Source organism: Ovis canadensis, chromosome 23, assembly GCF_042477335.2.
Source record: "Ovis canadensis isolate MfBH-ARS-UI-01 breed Bighorn chromosome 23, ARS-UI_OviCan_v2, whole genome shotgun sequence".
Taxonomy (NCBI): Eukaryota; Metazoa; Chordata; class Mammalia; order Artiodactyla; family Bovidae; genus Ovis; species Ovis canadensis.
Window position 1 is genome coordinate 71,833,167 of NC_091267.1, and position 27,755 is coordinate 71,860,921.

The 27,755-nt window shown below is 50.2% G+C and overlaps 1 protein-coding gene across 1 annotated transcript; it reads right to left on the reverse strand.

The window, feature by feature from the left end:
- Positions 1–4,150: 4,150 nt before the first annotated feature.
- Positions 4,151–27,070, reverse strand: CPLX4 (complexin 4). Its single transcript, XM_069569068.1, has 3 exons — positions 26,586–27,070; positions 18,355–18,442; positions 4,151–4,378 (listed from the first exon to the last, which is right to left on the reverse strand). Exons 1-3 carry the CDS (start codon positions 26,750–26,752, stop codon positions 4,151–4,153), a joined length of 483 nt encoding a protein of 160 aa, XP_069425169.1. The 5' UTR covers positions 26,753–27,070.
- Positions 27,071–27,755: the final 685 nt, after the last annotated feature.

Genomic DNA, 27,755 nt, shown 5'->3' on the forward strand with positions numbered 1-27,755 from the left:
TAAAGTCCCCCAGCCCCTCCGTTTTCACTCTTGGGAAAATGAACTCCCAGAGACAATCAATGACTGGGTCAAGGCCACGCACTAGCAGGATTGGTGCTAGGATCCTAATTCCCGACTATCAGTTAGCTCAAACATCAGGGGAGGCCAGGTGTGGAGAGCGATAGCACCAGAGCCTTCTGCAAGGCCGGCTTCACCTGGGGACAGTGACGGTCAGAGCAGGACTGCCCGTGTCGATCCTGTGCGGTGAGAACTGAGGAAAGAACTGAAGACATCTTCACTGGGAGTGAGGATGCTGGAAGGACTGGGAACGGGGGCAGCATCAGGGGCTTGAGTGGGACCTGAGGTTCAGCTGCAGACTGTTATAAAAGAGAGCCGGGGCCAAGGGGTTGGAGGTGCCGCCGATATCAGCTTAAGACGAGGAAGGCTTTTTTAACAATTAAAGGTGTCTGCAAACCCACAGTTGGAAGGGGTGGTGGCTGAATTCCCTTGCAGCAACCAAAGGTGAATTCTGTACCGCTGGGCTCCCCTGTGGCTCAGCAGGCAAAGAATCCGCCTGCAGTGCAGGAGACCCCGGTTCGATTCCTGGGTCAGGAAGATCCGCTGGAGAAGGGATAGGCTACCCACTCCAGTATTCCTGGGCTTCCCTGTGGCTCAGCAGGCAAAGAATCCGCCTGCAATGCAGGAGACCCCGGTTCGATTCCTGGGTCAGGAAGATCCGCTGGAGAAGGGATAGGCTACCCACTCCAGTATTCCTGGGCTTCCCCTGTGGCTCAGCTGGCGAAGAATCCACCTGCTAATGCAGGAGACCCTGGTTTGATTCCTGGGTTGGGAAGATCTCCTGGAGAAGGAAAAGGCTACCCACTCCAGTATTCTGGCCTGGAGAATTCCATGGACTGTATAGTCCATGGGGTCGCAAAGAGTCGGACACGAGTGAGTCGCTTTCACTACCTCAGGGAGCTTTCAGCTAAGGCTCCACTGGGCTATTGTAAAAGAGATCCCTTTACCATATGGGAGTCTGGAATAGATTCCTTTTGGCCCTTTATAGTTGTTGGATTCTGTGTTTTCTGTCTGTCCCATGGCATAGACACGTCTTGCTTCTAGAAGGAAAATGCCTTCTGAATGTCCCTAATCCCTGCCCACCCCAACCCCCGCCACACACGCACATGACATGGTACTGATGGGGTGGTATTGTCTGGTGTGCTGCGGTGTGGTGTGATAGGCCATGGTGTGGGGCTGGATGGAGAGTTGTCAAATGAGAGGACTCAGACAACCATGGCCAGAGTCCTCTACCGTTACACAGCTCCAAATGGTACTAGAGGAGTTTGGGTTGTCAAGATGAACTGCCAATTTAGCGACTTTCTGAGCAGCACTGGCTGCATCTTTGACAAGAAAGCAAGTCGTGTACATCATCCTGCAACTGGTCTGTGGAATAATTAGGAAGGCATGCTATTTTATGTCAAAACAAACTAGGCGAAACAGGGTCCCATGCATCTCCCATTCATCTCATCCACTCCAATTATATGACAGAGTCAGGCATTGGACTAAAAGGAAATTTTTTTTGTGTGTGTGGCCGTGCTATGCAACATGTGGAATTGTTTTCTAAAATGGTATTTACATTTTATTTTAAAAATATTTATTTGGCTGTGCAGGGTCTTACCTGTGGCACCTAGGATCTCTGCTGCAGGATTTGGGATCTAGTTCCTGGACCAGGGATCAGACTTGTGCCCCCTGCAGTGGAAGCTTGAAGTCTTAACCATCAGACGATCAGGGAAGTCCCTGAAAATAAGTCTTATCCTTTATTTGTGGTTTTAAAAATTGTGACTATTTCAAAGTTTCTGGTATAAACAAATCAAAACTCACATGCCAGTTCCGATAAAAGACAAGCATGGTTTTAAAATATGTTCATGGTACCTGGTGTTCATGGATGCTACAATCTGAATTTGTGTCCCTCCCGCCAAAATTCATATACTGAGTCCTAAACCCCAAGGAAGTGGTATTAAGATGTAGGACTTCATGCTTAGGTCATGAGGTTGGAGCCCTAGTGTATGAGATTTTGTGGTTCAGTTGCTCAGTCGTGTTAAACCCTTTGCCCCCCCCCCCCCCCATGAACTGCAGCACACCAGGCCTCCCTGTCCATCACCAACTCCCGGAGCTTACTGAAACTCATGTCCATTGAGTCGGTGATGCCATCCAACCATCTCATCCTCTGTCATCCCCTTCTCCTCCCACCTTCAATCTTTCCCAGCATCAGAGTCTTTTCTAATGAGTCAGCTCTTCGCATCAGGTGGCCAAAGTATTGGAGCTTCAGCTTCCGCATCAGTCCTTCCAATGAATATTCAGGGCACTGAATATATTAGTGTATTCTCGGTGTATGAGATTAGTGCTCTTATAAGAGAGACCCTACTCTTTGAGCTCCCTTGCCCCTTCCACCGTGTGAGGATAAAATGAGAATGTTATAAGCCACCCAGTCTATTGATGTTTTATTACAACAGCCTGAATGGACTAAATGGACTTGAAGGCTAATTACCCTCAAACATCATATCAGTATTCTCCCAGGAACTTACCAGAGGGGCTACACTGTGCCAAGGACCATGGGTTCTTGACCCCTAGTAATTCATTTTATTATCTTGTTTTCTTAACATGAAACTTTTTCTTATATATCACATTCAGGAACTCTGCTCAGAGAACAGGTTAGCCGCTAACTTTTGGGTCTTAGTTCCCTTTTCCTCTGATAGAGCAATTCTTCTTGATAAAACTGGTCTTTGGGAATTATTTTTTTTCTGTACCATTCATTGAAAAACCAGTATTTGGGGGTTCACTTCCAGCCCAGTGGTTAGGATTTCCTGCTTTCGCTGCTGTGGGCTGGGGTTCCGTCCCTGGTCGGGGAAGATGCTGCAAGATGTATGGCATGGCCCCCCCCCCCAAAAAAAAACCACAAAAAACTAGAATTTTGTTTTGAGTTTGGTTTGGTTAAACAGTTCTAAGTGCTTCAGAGGTAAATGTTCTAAATCTTCTGGGTCATTTCCTTTGAAAGAGAGCAAATGTTAGGCAAAAAAAAAATCCATGTATACAATCGTTCCTGGATGTCTGCCAGGGATTCTAGGACCGCCCCCCACCCCCCACCCCCCACCTACATAGCATTCGAGGATGCTTAGGTCCCTCATATAACCCGGCATAGGACAGTCATCCCTCCCTATCCCTGGGTCCCGGGCCTGTGGATATGAAGGTTGACTGTAGCCTGGAGGACTGTGGCAGAGAAGGAAAGCATAGTTTGTTGGAAGCTAGTGTGAGGGAGTAGGGTGAGTATCTGAGGGACAGGAAAGAGAAAGCAGGGAAGGTGGGGAGAGGGGCCAGAGGGGAGAAGAGGATGAGAGAGACACGCACAAGGGCGGATTTAACGTCTCCGTGCTGTTCGCCCACCCTCACGGTCCCCGCGGTGTTACCAAGGTCAGCCAGGAGGAGCTGACGCCGAATACTGGACCGGAGCTAGCCATTCCAGTTGCTCCCCGCAGCCCCACCCAGCCTCTAAGCCGCCCCTCTCCCCAACCTCCCACCTCCACCCAAATCCATTCTTCCCACCCTCCTGGAAGGGTGATCTGCGGTGCAAACACGGGCCAGGTCTCCTCCCTCATCCCTGCCCCTCGGCTTCGTGCGAGCATCCACGAGAAGCATCAGCGACGGCAGCCTGGACACAGGTGGTGCGATCTCTGACGGCCCTTGAGCCTGCAGTCTGGGCTCCGGGGGGTACCCTGGCCCTCCACGTCTTTCTCTGAAGAGACCCAGAGGCCTGCTAACAGCTGGGCAGAGTCGAGGCCTTGTCCTGTCTGCAGAAAGTCGGAGATGAGATGCCGTTTGCTTTGGTATCTTCCTGGCCGTCCTGCAGACCTTTAAGCAGACGTATGTTCTGCCTCATTCACAGCTGAAAAGCTCAGGCTTCATCACGTTTACAGCTAAAAGGACAGTGTGGTTCCTGCTGGCAGGGGCGCTACCAGGAGCGTTTAGAGCAACCGAGGTGCCCTCTACGTGTTGGTTGCGAGTTTCCTCACGGTTTTCTTAACCGTTCACTACGTTAACACCGACGCTGTTGGAAGCGCCGCGCAGGGGAGCGGTCGCTTCTGCCTTGGCCGGGCCTCCCCCGCGCCCGCCCGCCTCACATCACAGCGCACTTCTGCTCCGCCGTCTGCTTGATCTCCGAGAAGGTGGCCTGGGCTTTCTCTTTGATGGCATCCAAGTCCATGTTCTGAAGGTTCTGTAGGTGCCCAAGGATAGAATCCTTGTCTTCTTCCTCTTCTTGATCTTCATCTACCATTTTCCGGAGGTCTTCGGGCAAATCCACATCGTCTCCAGCCATCTGGATTTGGTTCTCATCCATCTCACTCTGTGCGGAAAGACAAACACGGAGATAGAGGAAAAACCCTTCTAAAACCAACCAACCGGCCGACCCTGACCGCAGCAGGGAGCTCGAGGTCTGCTGACAAGGGATGCGGGGAACAACGCACTTGACCATCTGGCAGCAGAACCTGGGTCTGGTACCAGCTGCGGAGGCCGGACATCCCAGCTGAGATGCCCCATCTCTCTGCACTTGGCTCTCAGAAGCTTCTAGCACTGTGATTCCCAAGGTATGAGGAGCTCCCTTGGAGGTCCAGGGGTTAAGATTGGCCTGCCGATGCAGGGGACTCTGGTCTGGGAAGAGCCCTCGCGTGTGTCATGACTACCCAGCCCTTGCTCTAGAACCCACGCTCACAACGAGACACGGCACCGCAGTGAGAAGCCTTCACACCACAAGGAAGAGGAGCCCCACTCGCCACAACTAGAGAAAACCCACATACAGATGGGGAGGCCCAGCACAGCCAAAATTAGCTAATTAATTAAAAACATGAAACTAATTAAAAACATCATTTGGGAATGTGTTAGAAGCACAAATTCTCAAATTACCCCGGACCTACGGGATCAGAAACTCCAGGCTGGGGTTCAGCAATCTGCATTTTCAGACCACTGTCTGTCCTGCTGATACTCAAAAAGCTTGAGCAACTCTGCCTCAGGGCTGCTCTGCACGCTTTGTTTTCCATCAGCCCCAGACTATGACTCAGTGGCCCAAGCTGAGCCCACTCTGGGGTGGGGGGTGGGGTATTGGGATCACAGGGCCAGACCAGGCTCTCTCCATCCAGCCATCACTCTTTAGGGGCAACTTCCGGTTAACCATTACCCCTTCCCTCCCTTCTACCGGAACAGAAGCAGCTCAGACTCAGCCTTACATCCTCGACCCCTAGAAACAAGTCTGGCGCACACCACCTGCTTTTTGAGTGAATCATTCACACCAGGACTCCAACTCAGCACCCCCGGGCTAGCCTTGTTCGCTGCTGCTGCTGCTGCTGCTGCTGCTGCTGCTACTGCCTTACATTTTTTCCTATGGTCCTAGGCGTGGCTGTTCTGCAGCCTCTTAGTTCCTGCTGCCTGGTCTCCGAGTATGTCTTTACCCTTAGACTGCAGAGCCCTTTGTTTTGTAACAAAGAAGAATCTACAGAACATATTTCTCTGCGAAAGGCAAGGGTCCTTTCTTACATGGCTGCTCTCAGATATAATTCTCTGAGATCAGGTTGTAACATGGGGCAAACTGGGCTTTGGGGGACACATAAGGTCAAATAGGGGCTTCCTCGGTGGCTCAGACGATAAAGAATCCACCTGCCAATGCAGGAGACCCAGGTTTGATCGCTGGGTCAGGAAAATGCCCTGGAGAAGGAAATGGCAACCCTCTCCAGTATTCTTGTCTGGAGAATCCCATGGACAGAGGAGCCTGGTGGGCTACAGTCCATGGGGTCACAAAGAGATGGACACGACTGAAGCAACTGACACAGAGACACACACATGGTCATGGAGCTTGGAGGCTCACTTTCAACATGGAACTTCTAGATTACCTGCCCCGCCCTCCCCAGAGTTCCCTCTCCGTGTTTACTTCTGTGCTTTCTCCCCTCTCCTTGGAACGCAGACTTCTGATGCCAAGGGGAAGGAGGCCTTGGTGGGGCGCCTCCCTCGCCCTGACTCTCCCTGGACAGCCTGGGAGGACGGCTCTCAGTGTCGCCTTCCCAGGTGACAGAAACTCCCAAGCACTCGGCCAGGCCTTGGCCCCTCAAGGTGCTTAACAGATCAATTAGTTCCTCGTCAAACTAGTGTGGGGATTAATTAGTTAGTTAATCCCCAAGGGCTCCCGGCCAAGCCTCTGTTTCTATTTATTTTGTATTCACCTGCCCTCGAGGGGGCCTCCCTTATGGATGGTCCTTTGGGCATTTTTGCAGGAAGGTGGGAAAAACAGGGGGCAGCCTGAATTCTCAGCTCACCTAATGCCATGCTGGGCCTCTGCCCACTTGAAATAAAACGTATAGAATCTGTAAAGGCATTCCTGGGAATTCCAGCATCCACACCCCTCCAGGAGGTAAGAAGGTCTCTGCGCTTGTCACCAGGTTGGAACCTGGACAGGCTGGGGGAACAGGCAGCTGGAGGGGCCAGGGGGCCAGCCAGCCCACTGGTGCCCTGAGCGGCCCGATGCCCTCAGGAGGGAGCTCCCCAGCCCCTGTTCTCCAGGCTGCTCAGAGTGAAGCTTCTGCAGCTGCAGACCTACTCGGGTTTATCTTCACCTCCTTCCCCGGGCCCTTGTGGCTCAGCTGGTAAAGAATCCTCCTGCAATGGGGGAGGCCTGGGTTCCATCCCTGGGTTGGGACGATCCCCTGGAGAAGGGAAAGGCTACCTACTCCAGTCTTCTGGGCTGGAGAATTCCACGGACTGTATAGTCCATGGGGTCGGAAAGAATCGGACACGACTGAGTGACTTTCACTTTCACTTCCCCTGACCCAGGGAAGGAAGAGCCGTGAGGGTCCACTGTGCCCCCCGACTCACAGAGGGGATCTGGGTTGCCGCAACGTCTCCCCTAGCAGTTCTCAAAGTGGGCTCCGAAGGCCCCGCCGCAGAGGCATCCCCTGGAATCTTGTTAGACACCAGGGTTCTTGGCCCTCTCCCTGACCTGCTGATTCAGAAGCCGTGGGGCTGGGCTGAGCCGTCTGTGGTTTAGCCAGCCCTCCTGGTGATTCTGCTGCTTGTCAAAGTTTAAGAAGCCCCACCCCACCTCTCTTGAAGACAGGGGTCTGTAACTCATCGGTCTCTAAGTCTCAGAACCCAACGAGTGTCTGGCATGTCGTCACAGACAAGACTCCAGGAGCCTGTTGTCAGGGACGGCGCTTGAAAGTGCAGGCCCTCTTGACTGTAAACAAGTTCTCATTTCATAGCTCCTGGCGTGTTTACCTTCCCACTCCCATGGGGGCTGCCTAGAGGTCAAGGGTTGGCTTGAAGATCAGACACCTGAGCGTGAAGGTTACCTCCACCATGTACAGGCTGTGTGACCGTGGGCACCTAACACCCTCTCTCTGAACTTATTTCCTTATTTATAAATTGGGTTTATGTTATTTGCCTCCTTGTCAGCACAGATGGTAAAGAATCTGCCTGCAGTGCAGGAGACCAGGGTTCGATCCCTGGGTCGGGAAAATGCCCTGGAGAAGAGAATGGCAACCCAGCTCCACTATTTTTGCCTGGAGGATCCCATGATGGGGGAGCCAGGCGGGCTACAATCCACTGGGTCAAAAAGAGCCTCTCACGACCGGGTGATGAACCTACATAACTTTCATAATTCTATAGAAGGTTAATTAAATGATGACTGAATAATTTGGAATGTATTAAGCAATTAAAGACGGCTATTCCTAAGTGTAATGACCCTCAGAGGTAAAGCCGGGGACGGGGGAGCGGAATTGCCCTGAAAGGCCTTGGCCCTGCACGCGGTGCTCATGCCATCAGAAGGAGGCCTCACTCTCCCGTCCCCTCACCTCTGGCCTGGGAGTGCCCCTACCTACCTTCACTCCAGAGCCTCGGCTTTCCTAGCAAACTGGGCCTGTTCATTTCCCTTTCAGCACTAGACACAATTCTGGGAGAAAATGACCCAGAGCGCCCAGCTCCCCTCACCCCTTGTCAGGCCCAACCTAATGCACATCGGGCACAGAGGGTGAAGACTGACCGAGGTGCCTGGCTCATGACCTGCACCTCTGTCTGCCCCCAACCTCTGCTCCCACCCGTCCACGGGAGCCTTGTGTATATGGTTCCCAGCCTGGGGCTTCCCAGATACTGGTAAAGAGCCCGCTTACCGACGCGAGAGACCTAAGAGACACGTTTCCATCCCTGGATCGGGAAGATCCCCCCCAGAGGAGGAAGTGGCAACCCACTCTAGTATTCTTGCTGGGAAATCCCATGGACAGAGGAGGCTGGTGGGCTACAGTCCATGGGGTCTCGAAGAGTCAGACATGACTTAGCAACTAAACCATCACCACCACCGGTATTCTTGCTTGGAAAATTCCATGGACAGAGGAGCCTGGAGGGTTACGCTGGGGCTGCAGTCCATGGTGTCGCAAAGAGTCGGACCCAACTGAGAGACTGGGCGTGCACTCATGCACATGGGACTCATACACGACCCTGGGGTTGCCTCCCCTTGCACAGCACACTGCCCTGCTGAGAGGGACTCCTCTGCAATCCAAGCAATGGGTGTCCTGTCCTGACTTTGCTGCCTCAGGTTGGGAACGCCAGGAATATTTTGACAGAATGCATGCATCGAGGAAAGGCGTCCATGCTTCACCACACGCCATGAGCCCAAGCGCAGGAACAGCTGACACGAACCAGCCCCAGGGAAGGAGCGGAAGTCTGATGCTGAGAACCCCTGACAGGTGGATGAGCCAGCGAATGAATGAGAAGGCGCCAAGTGAGCTAGCGTATACAGAGGAACGCACAGGCTACTTTCATTCCTCAGGGTCCTGTTTCAGAAGTCTTCTCCTTTCTAGAAATCTCATCAATATGGGATATTGTTTAATGCAGTTAAGAACTAATTATTTTTAGGCTGGCTGACCAGAATCAGTCGTAATCTTTCGCCTTTTAACCAGATTTATAATCTTAATTGCCAGGGCTGAATGCCCCATTATTTAAATAGCACCGCCTCCTGCCCTTGTTACTCCTCTGACTGGTTCTGACCTTTCGCTGAAGGGTAAGCATGATCCTGGATTCAGACTGCCTTCTTCCTCATCTTGGTGAATTGGTCCTCATCTGGTATCAAAATGGAAATACGGTGATCAACTATTTCACATGGTTATATCGACAAAAAGTTGAGTGTTCCCACTTAGAGTCCAGCCAGTCAAGCTTGATATGCAGACACACACCAGATATAGATATGAGTGTGAGCAAACTCCAGGAGATGGTGAAGGACAGGGAAGCCTGGCGTGCTGCAGTCTACGGGGTTGCGAAGAGTCGGACACGGCTGAGCAATCCAGCAACAACATTGACAACAAGATCTGATTTTGGACTTTGCAGGTGGCTCAGTGGTAAAGACTCTACCTGTCAAGCAACAGGCAACAGCTTTGATCCCTGGGCGGAGAAGATCCCTTGGAGGAGGAAATGGCAACACACTCCAGTATTCTTGCCTGGGAAAATCCCACGGACAGAGGAGCCTGGTGGGCTACAGCCCATGGGGTCGCAAAAGAGTTGGACACGGCTGAGCATGCACGCAGGCACAATCTGTGGCAGGGACCCAGGCAACAGAATTTTGAAAAAGCTTTCCTGGGACTTCCCTGGCAGTCCAGTGGTTAAGAGCTCACCTACCAATGCACGGAGTGCCAGTTCGACCCCTGGTTGGGGAATTAAGATTCTCCATGCCTCACCACCAAAACAGAAAACAGAAACAATATTGTAACAAATTCAATAAAGACTTTAAAAGATGGTCCAACTCAAAAAAAAAAAAGTGTGTGTGTTTTTAAAACTTTTTAACAATTAGAAGCTTCCTGGGTGATTCTAACCCGTGAGAGGTGTTGAGACCCTGTCAGGGCTTGCTAGCGTCAGCTTCTGCTACACCACGGTCTTTCCCTCTTTAGCTCCTGAAGGCACCCTCAGCACTCGAGAGCGAGGCAGAGGCTGTGACCCTGAAAAGATCCACTAGTTTCCGACGTGGACTGAGCGAGTGCGCACAGGCGCTTCGCGAGGTGCGAGACTGCCCCCACTGTGTGCATCTCACACTGCTCTCCTGCGTGCGGACTTTGCGGGGGAACTTGAGCCGTTCCTAGAGGTCACTTGTCCAAGCCTCTCCTCTACAGATGCGGAAACCGAGGTCCTGGGAGGTGAAGAGGCTTGCGTGATGTCCTTCTGCTTGTTAGGGAAGGAGAGCTCAGCCCTGCTGCTGGGTCTGGTAGGAAAACCCGGCTGGTGAGTCAGATCGCCTTGGGGTGTTGCCATTTACCGGCTGTGTGACCTCGGGAATCCTGGCACCCTCTCTGAGCTGCTGTTCTTATACAGGCAGGGGAAATGAGGTCTCCCTCCCTTCCAGGGTGGCCGTGAGGGTTATGTGAGAAGATGGCATATCCCAGCCTGACGGCTGTTTCCCTCCTTCCCAGGTCCCCAGGGACCTTCAGCTCTTCCCAGGGCAGGAGGAGAAGCAGCAAACTGAACCGGGGCGGCAGGGGAGGAGCGGGAAGGGACGGCCCCTAGCGGGACCCCGCAGGGACTCCGAGCTGCCACCAGAAAGAGCTGCTGGAAGCGGCGTGTTAGTTCCTGGGACCCTGCAGGGCAACCCCAAGAGCACCTGGTCTGAAGAAGGCAGGCAGAGAGAGGGTCACAGAATTGTCTCTGCCTTTAAGAGGGGCTTTACATCTCAGCTCTAACGGCGCTCTCAGTGTAGAATGTTGAAAGAAGCCCTCCTGCTAGATTTTCTTGTCTTCATCTTTGTTCAGAGCGAGCGATGCCCTTAATACTGCAGACAAACACCAGGTGTAACTAAAGCGCCAGCTCAGCGGGGGCCCGACATTATTTTTCAATGACTAACCTAGATTGACAATTCTGTTAATAGGATTAGCGCTCATTGTGGAGCTGTTTTCTCTTATTAATTTGGCTTGACTTACATATACATTTTGAATTGGCTAGGAAAGGGGGGGCGCCTTTGTTTTTAGGAAAGAAAAAACCTCGTGGCTTTATTTATAAGTATGACTTCCTTTGCTTGAGAAAATATGACATCCTAATTATGAGCTAAAGTAATCTTTGTATTTGATAAGGAATCATAATGTCGAATCCAGACTTGTTCTTTTCATGAAAACTGACTGTAATTTGACTCTCGTGGCAGATGGATTCCTTCTGCTGATTTTGATACTTCGTTCTTTGGGTGTGCTTTTGTTTTTCTTTTTTCCCGACTAACAGTGAACATTCAGCAAGAATTTTCTGTGTGGGGGTGTTTATGTGTGTGTCTATGTATGTCTGTGTGATAGGTGCGTGTGTGTGCATGTGTGTGCAGTAGGTGCGTAGGCATGTGTGTGTCTCTGTGTGTAGTATGTGCACGTGTGTAGTATGTGCATGTATGTATGTGTGTGCATGTCTCTCTCTGTGTGTGCATGTGTGTGCAGTAGGTGCGTAGGCATGTGTGTGTGTCTCTGTGTGTAGTATATGCACGTGTATGTGTGTCTCTGTGTGTAGTGTGTGCACGTGTGTAGTATGTGCATGTATGTATGTGTGTGCATGTCTCTCTGTGTGTGCATATGTGTGTGTGTGCATGTGTGTGTCTATGTGCAGCCTCTCCATGTCAGACACCATGCAAGGCCCCGATGAGAAAGACAGAAACCTCAGCCGCTTTGTTAAGAAGCACACAGTCCAGCAGCTGAGAGGGTTCAGAGTGGAACAATGGCCTGGGAGACATGCACTCAGGCGCTATGGGCGCACAGGGGAGTGGGAGAGGAGGGAGGTCATGGAAGGTTCTGGAAGAAGCAGCTCGAGAGCAACGTCTTCCAGGAAGGAAAGGGGTCACTGGGAGCACGGTGTAGGGGACGTGAGGTGGGAGGAGGAGCTAGTCCAGGTGAGGGGCCCCAAGAGGTGAGGCTGGGCAGCTGGGAGCCACCTCAAGATGTGCAGGCCAGGAGGCTGGCGTCTACTCTAGAAAGTCATGGTAAGCCTTTTTTTTTAAAAAAAAAAGGGGGGGAAGAACAGAATCTGTTTGCATCTTGGAAACCTCACTCTGCAATTTTGAGGGAAGCAAGACACAATCAAAAAACTACTTAAGAGATATTGTAAATGGCAACCCACTCTAGTGTTCTTGCCTAGAGAATCCCATGGACAGAGGAGCCTGGCAGGCAGTCCATGGGGTCGCAAAGAGTTGGACACAACTGAAGAGACTTAATGCACACACAAGAGGTACTGTAGTCAAGTTGCTGAGAAGTACTGAGCCCTGCACTTAGGGAGGAGTTGAGAATGACTAGGAGGTGGAATGCGGAGAAGGCAATGGCACCCCACTCCAGTACTCTTGCCTGGAAAATCCCATGGAAGGAGGAGCCCGGTGGGCTGCACAGAGGGGTCACACAGAGTCGGACACGACCGAAGCGACTTAGCAGCAGCAGCAGCAGCAGCAAGAGGTGGAATGACTGTCGCCTGCTGATTGCTCTGTGCGGGGCTGGAGGAGGAGGGACCAGGCAAGAGTGAGCCTGGGGGTGGCGTGGGTTGGGGGCCCCGGTGGAGGTGGAGCCTGCAGGAGCAGCGCTGGGAGGGGCCAGTGTCTTTCTGGGTCTGAGCTGGAGGTGCCCGAGGAGAAGTGGACATGATGGTGACCTTTAGGGAGAAGGCGTAGGAAGGAGGTAGAGGCTGGAGGGTCAGCAGCACACATCGAGGTAGCAGCGGAAGGCCACGGGAGATGCCGCCTTTCGGGGAGAGCGTGACAGTGTGAAGGACAAAGAGAAGACGGAGCGAGCCCCCGGGGATATTCAGAAACCTGGGGGCAGAGCAGGGAGGTAACCCTGGAAAGAGAGGAGAGACAGGTTACGGAGCAGAATGAGGAGGGTGGCGCTGAGAGGCTGTGAGAGAGAGGGCTTCAGGGAGGAAGCGCTGAGCGAGACGGGGCGCGGAAGGCTCTGCTCGGGGAAGAACCATTCCAGGAAGAGGGCCCGGAGGAAACAGCAGGACCGTCTACTGCAGCGAGACCGACCTTCCAGAGCATCTTCAGGAGGAAGGCTTTGGCAGAGCAGCGGGAACCGCTCATTTAGGAAGATGCCCAGAAGGCCACGTTCACTCAAAGTGCTGTTTGCTTTAATTGGAGAGACTTGACCTCCTTTACAATGGAGAGGCCAGTGGGGAGAAAGCACTGAAGACCCAGGACAGGACACTGGGTGGAACGGGCCCCAAGTCTAACATGAGGTGGTGGGTCACTTCAGGCAGCTGAAGTCCCCTAACGACTTGGCCTTTGCAAAGCAGAGGAAACCGCTGTAGGCGTGGACATGAACGTCCCGTGATGACCTGGAGTGGGGGGATGAGCGGGGCTGGTGGGGAGGCTTCCAAGGGTGGGGACACGGTGAATATGCTCTTCTACATACACGGCCGGTTACTGCGATTTGAGGACCGCACTCATCTTACTCCCGCGATGACTGCGATAGACAGGGGTCATCAGAAGACGAGGTACGACCAACGAGGCCGTGCTGACGGCGAGCAGAAAACCCGGAGGGGAGCCGTGTGTGGTTTGGCGGGGGTCAGGGCTCTACCGCTCCGCTCAGAGACCGAACTTCCCTTCCCCCGGTGGGCCGTCGACTAGAACTCTTTTTCGCAGCAAACACCGGCCAAATGATTTCTTTAGAAAATACAGTTCTAATTCCAGAATGTGACGGAGTTATCCTCATCAGACCAGACAGCTCCTGGGAAGACATTTCCCTCAAATCTGCTCTCGTTGGGCCTGGGCAAGGGTTCGGGCCCAGGACTGCCTTCTGCTGGTTATGTAACCTCTGGGAGTGACCCCGGGGAACCGTGAATGAGGCCCCCAGGGGTCCCCCCTCGTTAGCGGGGAGAACCCGGTGAGCCCATCCAACCTCCTGCGGGCTGTTAATACTGTTAGTCCGGCTGTTTACCCAACATGGATTTTATGAGACTGCCGGGACTGAGGATTCTGCAAACCCTGAGGGGAGGGAAGGTTGTGCTCAGGAGCCGGGTAAGGCCCTGGTGAGCCGCGCTCTCTGCACAGCACTGTTTAGATGTGTTAGGCCACGGTGCTCCGGTCTCAAGTTCTCATTAGCGCAGTAATCAGGGTGGCAAGCCCCCGTGAAGGGCTGCGGGCAACGACTCAAGAACCTGTCGTTCTGTTCCGCGCTGGCCCAGGCCTCCCTTAGCCGGTCTGGGCTGCTGTGAGGGCCCAGTCCTGACACGCCGGCCCCTCATCCCTTCCGCTCCGGTTCACCATACACAGCACCACGGCCTTGGCCTTTCCCCACTGCAGTGACGCCCCCGAGCACTGCTTGGCTTTCCAGGGCTCCTTGTGGGGACGTCTAGGAGAGGAAAACCCACCACCTATATTCCCGTGGTGGTTCTCAGAAGGTTCTTTCTAAAGGGTCCACTATGCAGATCCTTCTGGATAATCAAAGGAAGCCCTGTGAGCTAACCGATGGATGGCTCCATACCAGCCTGCAGCCCCCTCAAGACTTTCAAGGCCTAGGAAATGCCTCTCCCCCATGGCCATGTTTCCTCAAAGTCGTCTCCTCTCGCAGCTGAGAGTTCCAGTTCCTTCAATGCTTACTCAATGACAGCCACAGGCGTTTCAAGATTTCTCGGCAGCATCCCGGTGGTGCGGAGACAGCGGCGCGGCTCTCGAGGGTGCGGCCCCTTCCTGCCTCCCTGCTGCCACCCCAGCAGGCCCAGCGGCCTCCCCAGGCCTGCCAGCACAGCGGCCGCTGCAGAGCGCCATGCGCGTAAGATCCTTAATGTCAACAGAGTGCGCTGCAAAAAACAAGCCCCCTCTGGAAGTCGCTCCTGGCCACCTACACTGACCCTCCTAGAGCGCGCAGTCCCCGGGGAAGAACTGAGACCCTCTGAGGGGCGGTTCTGCTGGGGAGGCCTGGGGGCATCGCCCCGCGGCTGCGGCTGGGGGCCCAGGGAGGCCAGAAGGAGCTGGGTTCCTGCCCCCGCGTGGGCGGCAGGAGCCTGTGACCGCCTCTCAAGGCGGCGGGGGCGCGGCGGGGGCGCGGCGGGGGCGCGGCGGGGGCGCGGCGGGGGCGCGGCGGGGGCGCGGCGGGGGCGCGGCGGGGGCGCGGCGGGGGCGCGGCGGGGGCGCGGCGGGGGCGCGGCGGGATGCCCTCCAAGCCCAAGGCCTGCGCCGAGGCAGGGGTGTCGCTCGCGGCTGGGGTGACCTGAACTGAACGGAATGAGACCTGGCCGATCTTTGATGGCGTTCTTCCTATCATTACTGTTTCCAAAATGTATTTATTTTGTTTGTTTATCTGGGGCTGTGTTAGGTCTTCGCTGCTTTGCATGGACGTTCTCTGGCTGCGGCAAGCAGGAGCGACTCTGCTGCTGCGGGCGGGCTTCTCCTTGCTGTGCCTCTTGTTGAGCCAACAGCGTGTGGGATCTCCCCCGACCAGGGATCGAACCTGGGTCCTGTGCGCCGGCAGGCAGATTCTTAGCCACTGCCCCACCAGGGAAGTCCTAATTACCATTTTTAAGAACAGAGCACCTGGGGTTAGATGGAATTTCCAGGTGCTGACAAAAAAAGCAGGCCGTTGTATTATTGGGGTTTTTCACGCCTTAGGCAAATTCTTGAAGCATCAGGTTAGAATCCATTTTGACACCATCCAGCCATGGGCTTCCCTAGTAGCTCGGAAGGAAAGCATCTGCCTGCAATGCAGGAGACCCGGGTTCGATCCCTGGGTAGGGAAGATCCCCTGGAGAAGGAAATGGCAATGCACTCCAGTGCCTGGAGAATCATGGACAGAGGAGCCTGGCAGGCTATAGTCGGACATGACTGAGCGACTAACACACACACGAAGCCGTGACACACGGGCGCCCTTAGGGAGACCCCTCCTCCCCCCGCCGAAAGCTCCAGGGTGCAGGATGATGTGGGGAGTGCTCTCAGGCGACGCTACCGCTGTTTATTCGGATTGTACCGGAGTTGTGTCTGCGCTCACGGTCTCCCGTCAAGCCATCAGCTGACGGAGCAGCGGGGAAAGCGATGGGCCCGGGTCTCTGGAGGACAGATTCTGAGATGTTTCGCTAAAATAGGAGCAGGGCATGTTTTCCTGGAAGGGGCAGGGAAGTTTTAAACCCTGTGGAATTTCAAACAGCTCTAAAACGTTCAGAATGCCTCGAATGTGAAAAGTGGAAAGAGCAGAGACCTTGGGGCCAGGCGGACCTGTGTTCAAATCCCTTTGTGGGTAGGATGCTCTTTTTCAGGGCTGAGGGGCCTGAGGCCCGATCCTGGTTCTGTCACTGCACAGCTGTGGGGTTTTGCAAAGCCCCTGAGCCCCCACCCCGCCCCCACCTTGGCTGCAGGCTTCTCATGTCTGAAGTGAGGCCATGGCTTGGATTCTTAGACAAGCTCGAAAGTCTCTTTCGGGGTCTATGGAAAAGTCGGCGGGGGTCTCATATGTGTTGTGCATTTGAAGCAGCTATAGAAAAATGGGTTCATGGGCGTTAGTAACCCATGCAGCTAAGTTACTGGGCTCCGCTGTTCATAGTGTATCGACTGCTCGTGGTCTTGCCTCCTCTCGGTGGCTTTGGGGAGCAGTAGTTAGATGTGGTGCTAGTGTTAATGAACCTGTTTGCCAGTGGAGAAGATATAAGCTTCGTGGGTTCAATCCCTGGGTCAGGAAGATCCTCTGGAGGAGGACATGGCAACCCACTCCAGTACTCTTGCCTGGAGAATCTCATGGATGGAGGAACCTGGAGGGCTACAGTCCATGGGGTGGCAAAGAGCGGGACACAACTCAGGCAGGGAGCGTATGGTGAATAGAGTCACTGTCACTCCAGGGTGGATATGAATCTATATATTACATGGCTCTAATTCTCCCCTCTTTCCGTAGTTTCTGTTGGAAAGGCTCTTGTGCCAAAGAAACAAGCTAAGCTTAGAGATTTGGAAATTATTTATGTTTTTCTCTGAAGAGCATTAAACCGATTTTGCAAAGGAGGTTGTCCACCCCTGAGGATCTGGTTGAGCAAGACCACCAGCTCACCATTAAAAAAACAATCAAAGGGCAGATATTTTCAGTTTAAGTGAAAGAAAGTGAAGTTGCTCAGTCGTGACTCTTTGTGACCCCCACGGACTGTAGCCCTCCAGGCTCCTCCATCCATGGGATCAAAATTGGGTCTCCTGCACTGCAGGCAGGCTCTTTACTGTCTGAGCCCCCAGGAAGCCCTACTATTTTCGGTTTAGAGACCTGCAGTTCTTGCGTTGTTGACTCACTTCAGGATGCCCCCTTGTTATTATCAAGAAATAAGACTTCTGTGCGTAGAGATGATAACAGCAGCAAGAGCGATCACCCAGGGAGCTCTTTCCACTAGTCAGGCACTTGATTTATCTTATGATTTCAGACGACGACCTTGGGAAGTCTGTGTCACTGCCCCCATGTTACAGGTGAGGAAAAGGAGGCTGAGCTGTATTAAGAAGCCATCTGACATTGCTGATGTCAGAGCCAGGATTCGAACCCAGTTCTCCTCACATTCTCACCAAACCACAGGACAGTTGCAAAAATAGATCCTCAATAACAACAAATATATATGTATGTATCCTTAAAATACCCCATCTTTCTGGAAGACACACAACCAGCTGATGGTGTGTCTGTGTGTGTCTGTGTGCGTGTCCCTTAGCAGGAGGGTAGTCACTCTCTTTCTGTCTCCATTTCCTCTAAGAACACAGCTTATAAGACTGTGGTGAGGACTGAGTGAATTTATGCAAAGAGCTTAGGAGCAGTGCCTGGCACTTAGAAAGAGCTCAGTAAATGTCAGCTGTGATGACGGTTATTCTAATTGAGCACATACAGATATTCTATAGTCCCTAAATACATTTACATAAACAGGTATTACTCCCTTTTTTTGAGAGGAAATGGAAGTTCATAGAGGTTAAGTGCCTGGAATCTAGTTTTTATGAACTAATTCAATGCTCTTCTCACTATATCAAATACCTCAATTACGATTAAGTGAAAGTCACTCAGTCGTGTCCGACTCTATGTGACCCCATGGACTATACAGTCCATGGAATTCTCCAGGCCAGAATACTGGAGTGGGCAGCCTTTCCCTTCTTCAGGGGATCTTCCCAACCCAGGGATTGAACCCAGGTCTCCCACATTGCAGGCAGATGCTTTTCCAGCTGAGCCACCAGGGAAGCCCCAGTTATGATTAAGACATTTAAATATATATGTATTTATGTACGTATTTATATGTTTATGTTACACATACACACACACAGACTTCTGAGTGTGACCCTTGCTGATAATCCAACACTCTGCATTTCTTAGTATGTAAAAAATGACTGCATGTTTATCGTGTTAAGAGTCTCACCTTTGGGAGTCTGTACTTTTCTCTGAGGTGAACTCTGAGGCATGCTCTCTCTGCCTTTTTTTGTGTAAACGCAGCATCTCTTTCCATCCTGAAAGTGAAAGAACGCAATAAAGGATCAGAGGACATGAGACCACTGGCTACTCCAGCCCTGCTCAGAGGAGCCAGACACTGGGCCTCACCCTCTGAGTTCCCACTGATCAAGACTGAGTACAGATCTGAATTCCCAGACATGTCGGTTCTGCGAACCTCTCTCTGACCTCTCGCTGATGCAGCTCGGGAGAGGCAGGGGACCATCCCTGGTGAAGAGCTGACCTCCCCATGCTCCTCTCACCCCACCTGGGAGCTCAGGCTTCAGAGTCACTGGGAGCACTTCCCAACGGGCAGCTTCCCAGCCCGTCCGCATCATGGAGAGAAGCTACGTTTTCAAAATCATTTTGTTTCTTATTTTATTGTATTTTTTAGGGGCTAACACATTTAGTGCTTCTGAAATGCTAGGTGTATAAGCTGATAACAGAGGATGTTGAGAATTACTTTGGGGATGTAAGTTTTATTTATTTCTAGAATTTAAAACATTGAAATATAGTTGCTGTACAATACTATATGTCACAGATATACAATATAGCAATTTATGACTTTTATTTTATTTAAAAAATTTTTTTGAGCTGTGTCACTCAGCATAGGAAATCTTAGTTCCCCAACCAGGGATTGAACCTGGGCCCCTTGCAGGGGAAGTTCAGAGTCCTAAGTGTTGGACTGCCAGGGAATTCTTCTTCCCTCTTTTTTCCCCACAATTTTTAAAGGTTATCTTCCATTTATAATGATCATAATTAACATATTGGTCGTGTTCCCTATTTTGTACAATGTATCCTTCTAGCTTATTTTATACATAATAATTCGTACTTGGCACATAAGTTTTAAATTCTACAGAACACTTATGGAACAAAGATCTTTGGAGCAAACCCTTAGCATCTCCTTCCATTTCCTTTCCTGACGTCCCTTTAGAAACCCCTACGTGGGCTCCACGTATCTATTTAAGGCCGGTTCAGTCTCCACCCATGCTGCCTTGACTCTGCAAGATTCTCAAGGTGAAAGACGTAACTTTGTGCTTTAAAGGATGTTCTTCTCCAGATCTCTGCAGAGCTGTGTTTCTGCAAACAGTTTCTGCAAAACTCAGTGACTGATAGAGTTTGAGATTCAGTCATTATTCAATTCATTTAATTCCATCAATAAATGGGGATCAGAATTCTGAGCTACAACAATGTGGAATTAAGAAAAAAAAAAGCACTTGAAATCCTTGACAGCTGAACAGGGACATGGAAAATATAAAGGACAGGGGATCCAACTGTGAAAAGTTCTCTCTGTGACCCTGCCAAAGAGACGTGCTCTGGAAATGGCGCCTCAGTCCAGGGAGAGACGTCCGCTGCTCCTTTCCACTGTCAGCATCTATAAACCACGCCGAGCAGACTTCTTCCAGCGTCTCTCAGAACCACCCCTTCCATTCTAACCAAGGCAGCCTTATGAACGTCCATCGCTCCATATGGTATCGCATGCAGTGATTCTTATCTTCATACCATATCTTATGCACTGATTTTAAAATAGGTTTCTAGTCCCTAATTAGCCTGCATGCATGCATTGGAGAAGGACATGGCAACCCACTCCAGTATTCTTGCCTGGAGAATCCCAGGGACAGAGGAGCCTGGTGGGCTGCCGTCTATGGGGTCGCACAGAGTTGGACACAACTGAAGCGACTTAGCAGCAGCAGTCCCTAATCATCAAAAAGAGCTGGAAGTAGTGGTGTGCTGACTAATGTATCACAACCAGCTTTCTGGGGAAAGAAGCTCTGAGGCACCCGCCAGTTGCCATGGTGTCAATACTTCCACTGAGGCGGACTTCAAACTACTAATATCAACTTGATGTCGCCGATAATGGGGAGAAACTGGGGGAGGTGCGTGCGATTGACTTTGGTTGGTTGCTGCCGGATGCCGTGGGTCGGCTCGGCACATCGCTGACTGGAAGATCCGTTTTCCTCACGGCTGTTTACATCTGGCTCCTCTCAGCTGTGGCGGTCCTCTTTACTGCGTACCATGGAAACGGCAAACGTGCTCTGTCCACGTCTCTCTACCACTCGGGCCACTTGATTAGAGGCCGCATGGGCCATTTAAACGATCTCCCTGCTTCCATCATGGCCCTACCGTTGAGAAGTGACGTTTTTAACAAATGGCCTGAGCGATTCTTACGCAAGCTAAACAGAGCTGCGGCATCCAGGAGAGGGGGCCGTTTGGAGGCAGACAGGATTTGGGGATATAATATAAAGCTATATCCCTTCGTTGTCAACCTGCTAAGCCCCAGTTTAGGTACAGCTATCCCTTCCCTGGGTGAAGGGATCACTCACACAAGATTGGGTGTGGATTTTCAGAACGCTCTGTGGACGGCTTAATTGGACTTGTGATTTGCTGTTGGAAGTGGGCTCCCTTGTTCTTGATGATCCAGAGAAGTAGACAGCTTTGAGGATGTCGCTGAAGCTCACTTGAATCACTTCCTCTCCTAGCTGCCCAAGGAAGCACATTATTAGAGGCTGCTTTTAGATAGAGGGCTTCCCTGGTGGTAAAGAATACACCTGCCATTGTAGGAGACGTGGGTTTGATCCCTGGGTTGAGAAGATCCCCTGGAGCAGGGAATGGCAACCCACCCCTGTATTCTTGCCTGGAGAATCCCGTGGACAGAGGAGCCTGGTGGGCTGCAGTCCATGGGGTCGTGAAGACTCAGATGGGACTGAGTGACTCAGTGACAACAGGAACCTTTATACACGTGGCCCTGTCCTCTAGCTGTACAGGACTGGACCGAGCTGGGTAAGTGGAATTGCTTCTCTGAGAGTTTGGGTTTGGGACGGAGCAAGTCAGAGACTCGCAGTGTGGTTGAATCTGTTAACAGTGAGCTCAGAGGACATTGGCTGCCCATCCTTACCGGTGGTTCGGGTAGTAGAGGAGCAGAGGGCTGACTGCCCCGAAGGACAAAGTGGCTGCACGGAGGTGGATGGGCGGCCAGGGATCGAATGAGTGCCCGTGACTCCCAGTGACGCTCTGGTCCTGGTTTGGCCCACGAAGCCTGGGGGCGTGTCTGCAACGGGTCTGGTGAAGCATCTTTGCAAGAAGCATGTTAGTTGCTCAGTCATTTCTGACTCTTTGTGATCCTGTGGTCTGTCCATGGGGTTTTCCAGGCAAGAGCACTGGAGTGGGTTGCCATTCCCTTCTCCAGGGGATCTTCCTGACCGTGCGGTGGATTCTTTGCCACTGAACTACATGCTATGATACGCTAAGTCGCTCAGTCGTGTCCGCCTCTTTGTGACCCCGTGGACTGTAGCCCACCAGGCTCCTCTGTCCATGGGATTCTCCAGGCAAGAATGCTAGAGTGGGTAGCCATGCCCTCCTCCCTGAACTACATAATTTGCCTTAAAATAAATATCCTGTTTTCAGGTGGCTCCGTTGGTTTCTATTTCTTAACTCCAAGTTCTGGAATCATTACACAGAAGCCTGGCTGAAGGAAGGGTTGGCTCTGAAGATGTCACATTAAACTGCTCATCAATGGGGCCTGGCTTTGGACACTCTCTGAACTCATTTCCCTCTGCAAAAGGTCAGGCCTGGAGGAGGCATAAGAGAACCCTGGGCTCAGTCTTCTCATTTAGGGAAAGAAAGCTTGCTGAAGAGCTCAGAGACCCGGGGGCATGGGCAGAAGCCGATCTCCCCCAACATCAATACTTTACTATAAAAAGATTCACGTGTACAGAAAAGTTGAAGCAGTTTTACAGTTGACACGCATATACTCACCATTTACATTCTGCTACTGGCATCTGCCTATACGTTTTAGGAAATGTCAGTTACCTAGCCCTGTCTCTCCATTTCTCTCTCCATTCATTTATCCATCCTATTTTCTGATGCATTTCAAAGTTGTTGATATCAGTACTCTCTTCCCCCAAACACTTCAATGTGCATACCATAACTCCAATTACATATCTGTTTATTTGTTGTTGTTGTTCAGTAGCTAAGTCGTGTCCAACTTGCAACCCCAGGGACTGTGGCATGCCAGGCTGTCCTTCACCATCTCCTGGAGTTTGCTCAGACTCATGTCCCTTGAGTGGGTGATGCCATCCCACCATCTCATCCTCTGTCATCCCCTTCTCCTTCTGCCCTCAATCTCCCAGAATCAGGATCTTTTCCAGTGAGTCGGCTCTTCATGTCAGGTGGCCAAAGTACTGGGGCTCCTTTTCTTTTGAATTAAAATGTTGCACGCTATTAAATGTACAGACCTTAAATGGACTGTGATGGTTAACTTCGTGTGTCAGCTCAACTGGGACACAGGGTGTCCTGATTAAACGTCATTTCTGAGTGTGTCTGGGAGCTGTTTCTAGATGAGCTGAGCATTGGAGTCTGTGGGCGGTGGATGGAGTGAAACAGAAGGCCCTCCTCGGTGTGTGTGGGGGGGGTGGGGGGTGCTCGTGGAATCCACGGAGGCTTTGAATCAACAAAAAGTCTCCCTGCCTGCCTGCCTGCCTGCTGAACTGAGACAGCGATCTCCTCTTGCTCTAAGAACCCTCCAGTTCTGAGAACCACACCACCGCCTTCGCTGGGTTGCAGATGGCGGATGGTGGGACTTCCTGGCTTCCACAGCCATGTGAACACTGGCTCCTTGCGATAAATCTCACATTATCTGTGTGTATGCGCATGCATTTTTTCTCTTCTCTTGCTTCTGTTTTTACTGTGTAAACAAAACCTCTGCTGCTGCTGCTGCTGCTGCTAAGTCGCTTCAGTCGTGTCCGACTCTGTGCGACACCACAGACGGCAGCCCACCAGGCTCCCCTGTCCCTGGGATTCTCCAGGCAAGAACACGGGAGTGGGTTGCCATTTCCTTCTCCAATGCATGAAAGTGAAAATGAAAGTGAAGTCGCTCAGTCGTGTCCGACTCTTCGTGACCCCATGGACTGCAGCCCACCAGGCTCCTCCGTCCATGGGATTTGTCAGGCAAGAGTCCTGGAGTGGGGTGCCATTGCCTTCTCTCTATTGAGATGTAAAAAACATTACTATCACCTGAGAAAATGCCCTCATCCTGCTCTCGATCGACGCCTGCTCCCAGTCCTAGAGGCCACCACTGTCTTCTTGCCACCATAGGTTGGGTTTGCCTGTTCTAGAACTTCATACACATGTAGCCACACGCTATGCATTCTTCTGTGTATTTCTTCTTTCACTCAGCATAAAAAACCCTGGGGGTTTATCCAGCTTGTTTTACTTATCAGGGGTTTGTTCCTTTTCATTACTGAGTGTATTCTACTGTATGAATAGATCTCATTTGTTTATTTAGTCTACTGATGAACACTTGGGTTATTTCCTAGTTTGGGCTCTTGTGAACGAAGCTGCTAGGAACTTTTCTGCACGAGTCTTTTTGTGGACGGATATATTTCTCTAGTTGCAGGGCGTGTTTTTAGCTTTGATAATGTCTAATTCCTCATTTCGAAATTTTATGTCCACTGATTTCACAGTCATGTTTAAGAAAGTTTGCCTACTTCCAAGATGCAAATATATTCAGGTTTTTTTTTTTCTAGATGCTTTATAATTTTAGTTTTTATGCTTAAGTCTGTGATGCACATCAAAGTTCAAGTTATAAGTGATGCCCTATCAGTGGCTGAATCATAACTAAGGGGACATTTTCATATAATGGAGAGAAATGGAGGAATGAACAGGTTGTTTTATTTAGAACTTTCCAAATATTCTATTTAGGTATAGACCTCTTTCAGTACTAATGTTACTAATATGGTGGGAGGTGGGGAGACGGTGGAATCTGAACATGGAAATAAAGATGAATGTGCCACAGAGTGCATTGCTGAGTAGTACTTGATTTATTATTAGTAAAGTCAATCCCACAACTTTTCTGAAATGATGAAGACAAGTTTAGGAGGCTTTTATTTGCTAATGTTCATCCTAATTATTATATATATTATGACATGTGTAGCTGTCTCTAGGTGTAACTTGTGTGAACCATTTTTGATGCCTACTAATTTTTTCATTGTGATAGTTGCTCCAATTTGTACATTTCAAAATTTTTTCTATTGAAGTACAATTGATTTACAATGTGTTAGTTTTGGGTGCACAGCAAAGTCATTCTGCTTTATATATATGTGTGTGTGTGTGATCAGTTGTGTCTGACCCTTTTGTGACCCCATGAATGATAGCCCACCACGCTCCTCTGTCCATGGAATTTTCCAGGCAAGAATACTGGAGTGGGTTGCCATTTCCTCCTCTAGGGGATCTTTCCAAGCCAGGGATCGAACCCAACTCTCTTGAGTTTCCTCCACTGGCAGATGGATTCTTTACCACGGTGCCCTCTGGGGAGCCCTTTATATATATTCTTTTTCAGAGTCTTTCCCCTTATAGGTTATTACAAAATACGGAGCATAGCTCCCTGATGTCTGCCTCTTTATATTGTATTCTAGGCGATGAAGCTCTTGGAAACTCAAGCAGTGGACCGGAAGTCCTGCCTCTTGCCGCGCAAGCAGGTTAGCCTCACTGTCCTGCTACTATTGCTTTAATTGGGTGATCAAACAAATGTCTAACCCACACATACACACACACAGAGCTGAGCGTTTGGTGTATAACTGACTGATGATACCATTTGACTATTTTGGTTTCTGATCTGTCCAGGTATAAAATTAAGTGAAACTATGACATTAGTTAGCCAAACAGATGTCATATCTGCGACCAGATTTATTACTGGGACACATTAAGTGCTATTTTAATATCAGATGTGTAGTCTATATTTCTGGCCATTTTCTTTTTATTGGCCCCCTTGAGCTGAGCACATCTGATGCTATTTTTTTGCTGCTGCTTTTTCTCACACGCCATGGGCAACCCTGGCCAGGATCTGGGGAACACTGCCTTCTTTGCAGATTAGTTTAGCACCCACATTATTTTTGCAGTTGCATTAAAAAAAAAAAACAAAAACAGACCTTAAATTTACTGCAAATCCAAGCACAATACATTCTAGGTAGTTTTATAAGCCACAGTTGCTTTCAGGAAAAAATACAATAGACAAGGTTCCCACTAAATGGAAGATTTAAGCTTCCTTAGTTTCCTCCAGGTCATCAACCCTTTCTCCTTTAATCATTTTAGCAATAAGACCTAGGCAATTATCATGTAATTATTAGCAAAACAGCCACGGTGGCCAAAAAACAAAAAACAAAAAAAACTTTTGTAACATATGGTGAACTTTTAACGTCAAGACTGATGCTTCAATACTGTTTGATTTGATTATTAAAACTCTTAAATTCCTCTTTAAACTTTAGAAGATTAAATATAGACTACACTTATTTAAAGATCAGTCTTCAGTAGTTAAAAATTGGTAATATTCACATTCCATGATACCCAACTGAAATGTTACTATTTATTACATTTTATATAGCCAGAACAATGTCCTGATTTTTTGGAGGTATATAGGCAAAGGATCCAGGGGTAAAGTATCAGGTTGTCTGTAATTTACTTTAAAATGGTTCTCTATACCTATTTATCTATCAATCAAGATCTATCCTCCAACTATCTAATCATCGGTAAGCAAACGTGACGAAATGTCAACTGTCAGCTTTATGCCAGACATATACGGCCATCCATTACCCTGTTCTACTCGTCTGAATCTTTTAAAATTTTCATAATAGGCAGTCCACGTATCTATTCAGAGTCTTTCGAGAAGCCAAGTCTTATGACATAATTGTCATGTATTTTCCAGGCTTTTTCTTTTTCCTGCACAAGTAAGTTCAAGAATATTGTACTCTGTGCTCTTTTAGGCCCCTTCCAGGTGCAAAGTCTCAATTCCTACAGTTTGAAAGCTTTCTACACTCACCTAAGAGGGTGAATTTCCAGATGACTGTAAAAATATTCAGGTGCCCCATTTTACATTTGAACAACTGAGGTCAGTTAAAATGTGCCTGGATCGGAAAGTTTCAGCGGCTTTTAAGGATGACGTGTAGATTTGTTTATAGGGTTTTTCATTTCCACTCACACAAGTAAGACAGAGTGGCTGCTGATGCTAGGGCTGGTTCACTTTTTAGCAGAACAGACTTCCCTGAGTTTAGAGGCAGTGGCACAGGAACGGCCCCTGAAGGGCGGAGGGGGAAGAGTGGGGCGCAGGACAGCATGGCCACGGGGAGCTGCCTTCTGCTCCAACAGGGAGCCCGAGCTGCGCGTACTCACTTTTCCTCGATGATCTGCTTCTGGTACTCCTCATACTCCTCTCGGCTCATCCCTTGAGCGGCTGCAGGGTCAGATGCTCCTCCTTCTTCTTTTTTTTCTTCAGACCCGCCACCGAGTCCTAAATTCTTCACCTGGTTACTTATCATAGTTTTCATAAGGAAAGCCATTGTGTCTGCCCCCAGAGAAAGCAAGCCAAACACTCCGAGAAAACTCAAAAGAAAACAAGCAAATCACAAAATCCCCAAGTATTTTCAGTGATAGCAACACGTTGAAAAGCAAAGGACTCCGTGCAGCCTCATCTATTCAAGGGCATAATGATAGCGAGAAGTGGTTCGTGGGCTCTAAGCTGGATTAAAGAGGTGAACTCCTTAGCAGAGAGGCAGATGGCTCCGATTACCGAGGCATGCAATCAGATGCAACCAACTACTTTCTGAATTATTACACGAAGCTAATTTCAGAGGCGGAAAAAGGAATCCTTCACATTATCCATCCCTCTCCCATTTCTAAGGTTTAAATTATAAGCGCAGCAGGGCTTCATCAAGGGTTGTTTCGATTAAATGAATTGGAGGTGACTGATTATATGACTGTGGTGGCAGTTCCAAATTCCAGCCCATGAGGACGACATCCTGTTGAGAACTGAGTCCAGTGAGATGCAAAACCTAAAGCGCTTTATTTAGCAAAAATAATCCTTTGATCCATCATTTTATCTCACTGGACTCTCAGGACTATGTAAGGATTTGTTTTGGTTTGCTTGAATCCTATGCTGTTTCAGTGGTTACTGGGTCCTGGACATAAATACCCAACTAGGGCAAGTGTGAAGGGCAAGCCAGAGGGTCCTTCACTTGCATCTGGAAGATTAGCCTAGCTTGTTCCTGCACTGAGAGGTTACACTTCTGCATGGAAACGTGCTGGACGCTTGCAAAGCTCTGACCCAGAAGGTAAGAGCATGGGTGAGTCAGGTCATCGGTGGGTATTGGGTATTTCCTTCTTCCCTGGTAGCTCACATGGTAAAGAATCTGCCTGCATTGCAGGACACCCGCGTTCCTTCTCTGGGTCAGGAAGATCGCCTGGAGAAGGGAGTGGCTACCCACTCCAGTATTCTTGCCTGAATCCCATGGGCAGAGGAAGCCGGTGGGCTGCAGTCCATGGGGTTGCAGAGTCGGATACCAC

What these genes read in the sequence shown, in the direction of transcription:
- CPLX4 (XM_069569068.1), bottom strand. Translation starts at nt 26,752, where the DNA reads ATGGCTTTCCTTATGAAAACTATGATAAGTAACCAGGTGAAGAATTTA. An exon ending in AAGCAGATCATCGAGGAAAA is followed by an intron (nt 18,443 to 26,585) that starts GTGAGTACGCGC and finishes TTTCACTTTCAG; the next exon opens with GATGGAAAGAGATGCTGCGT. An exon ending in AAAAGTACAGACTCCCAAAG is followed by an intron (nt 4,379 to 18,354) that starts GTGAGACTCTTA and finishes CTTTCCGCACAG; the next exon opens with AGTGAGATGGATGAGAACCA.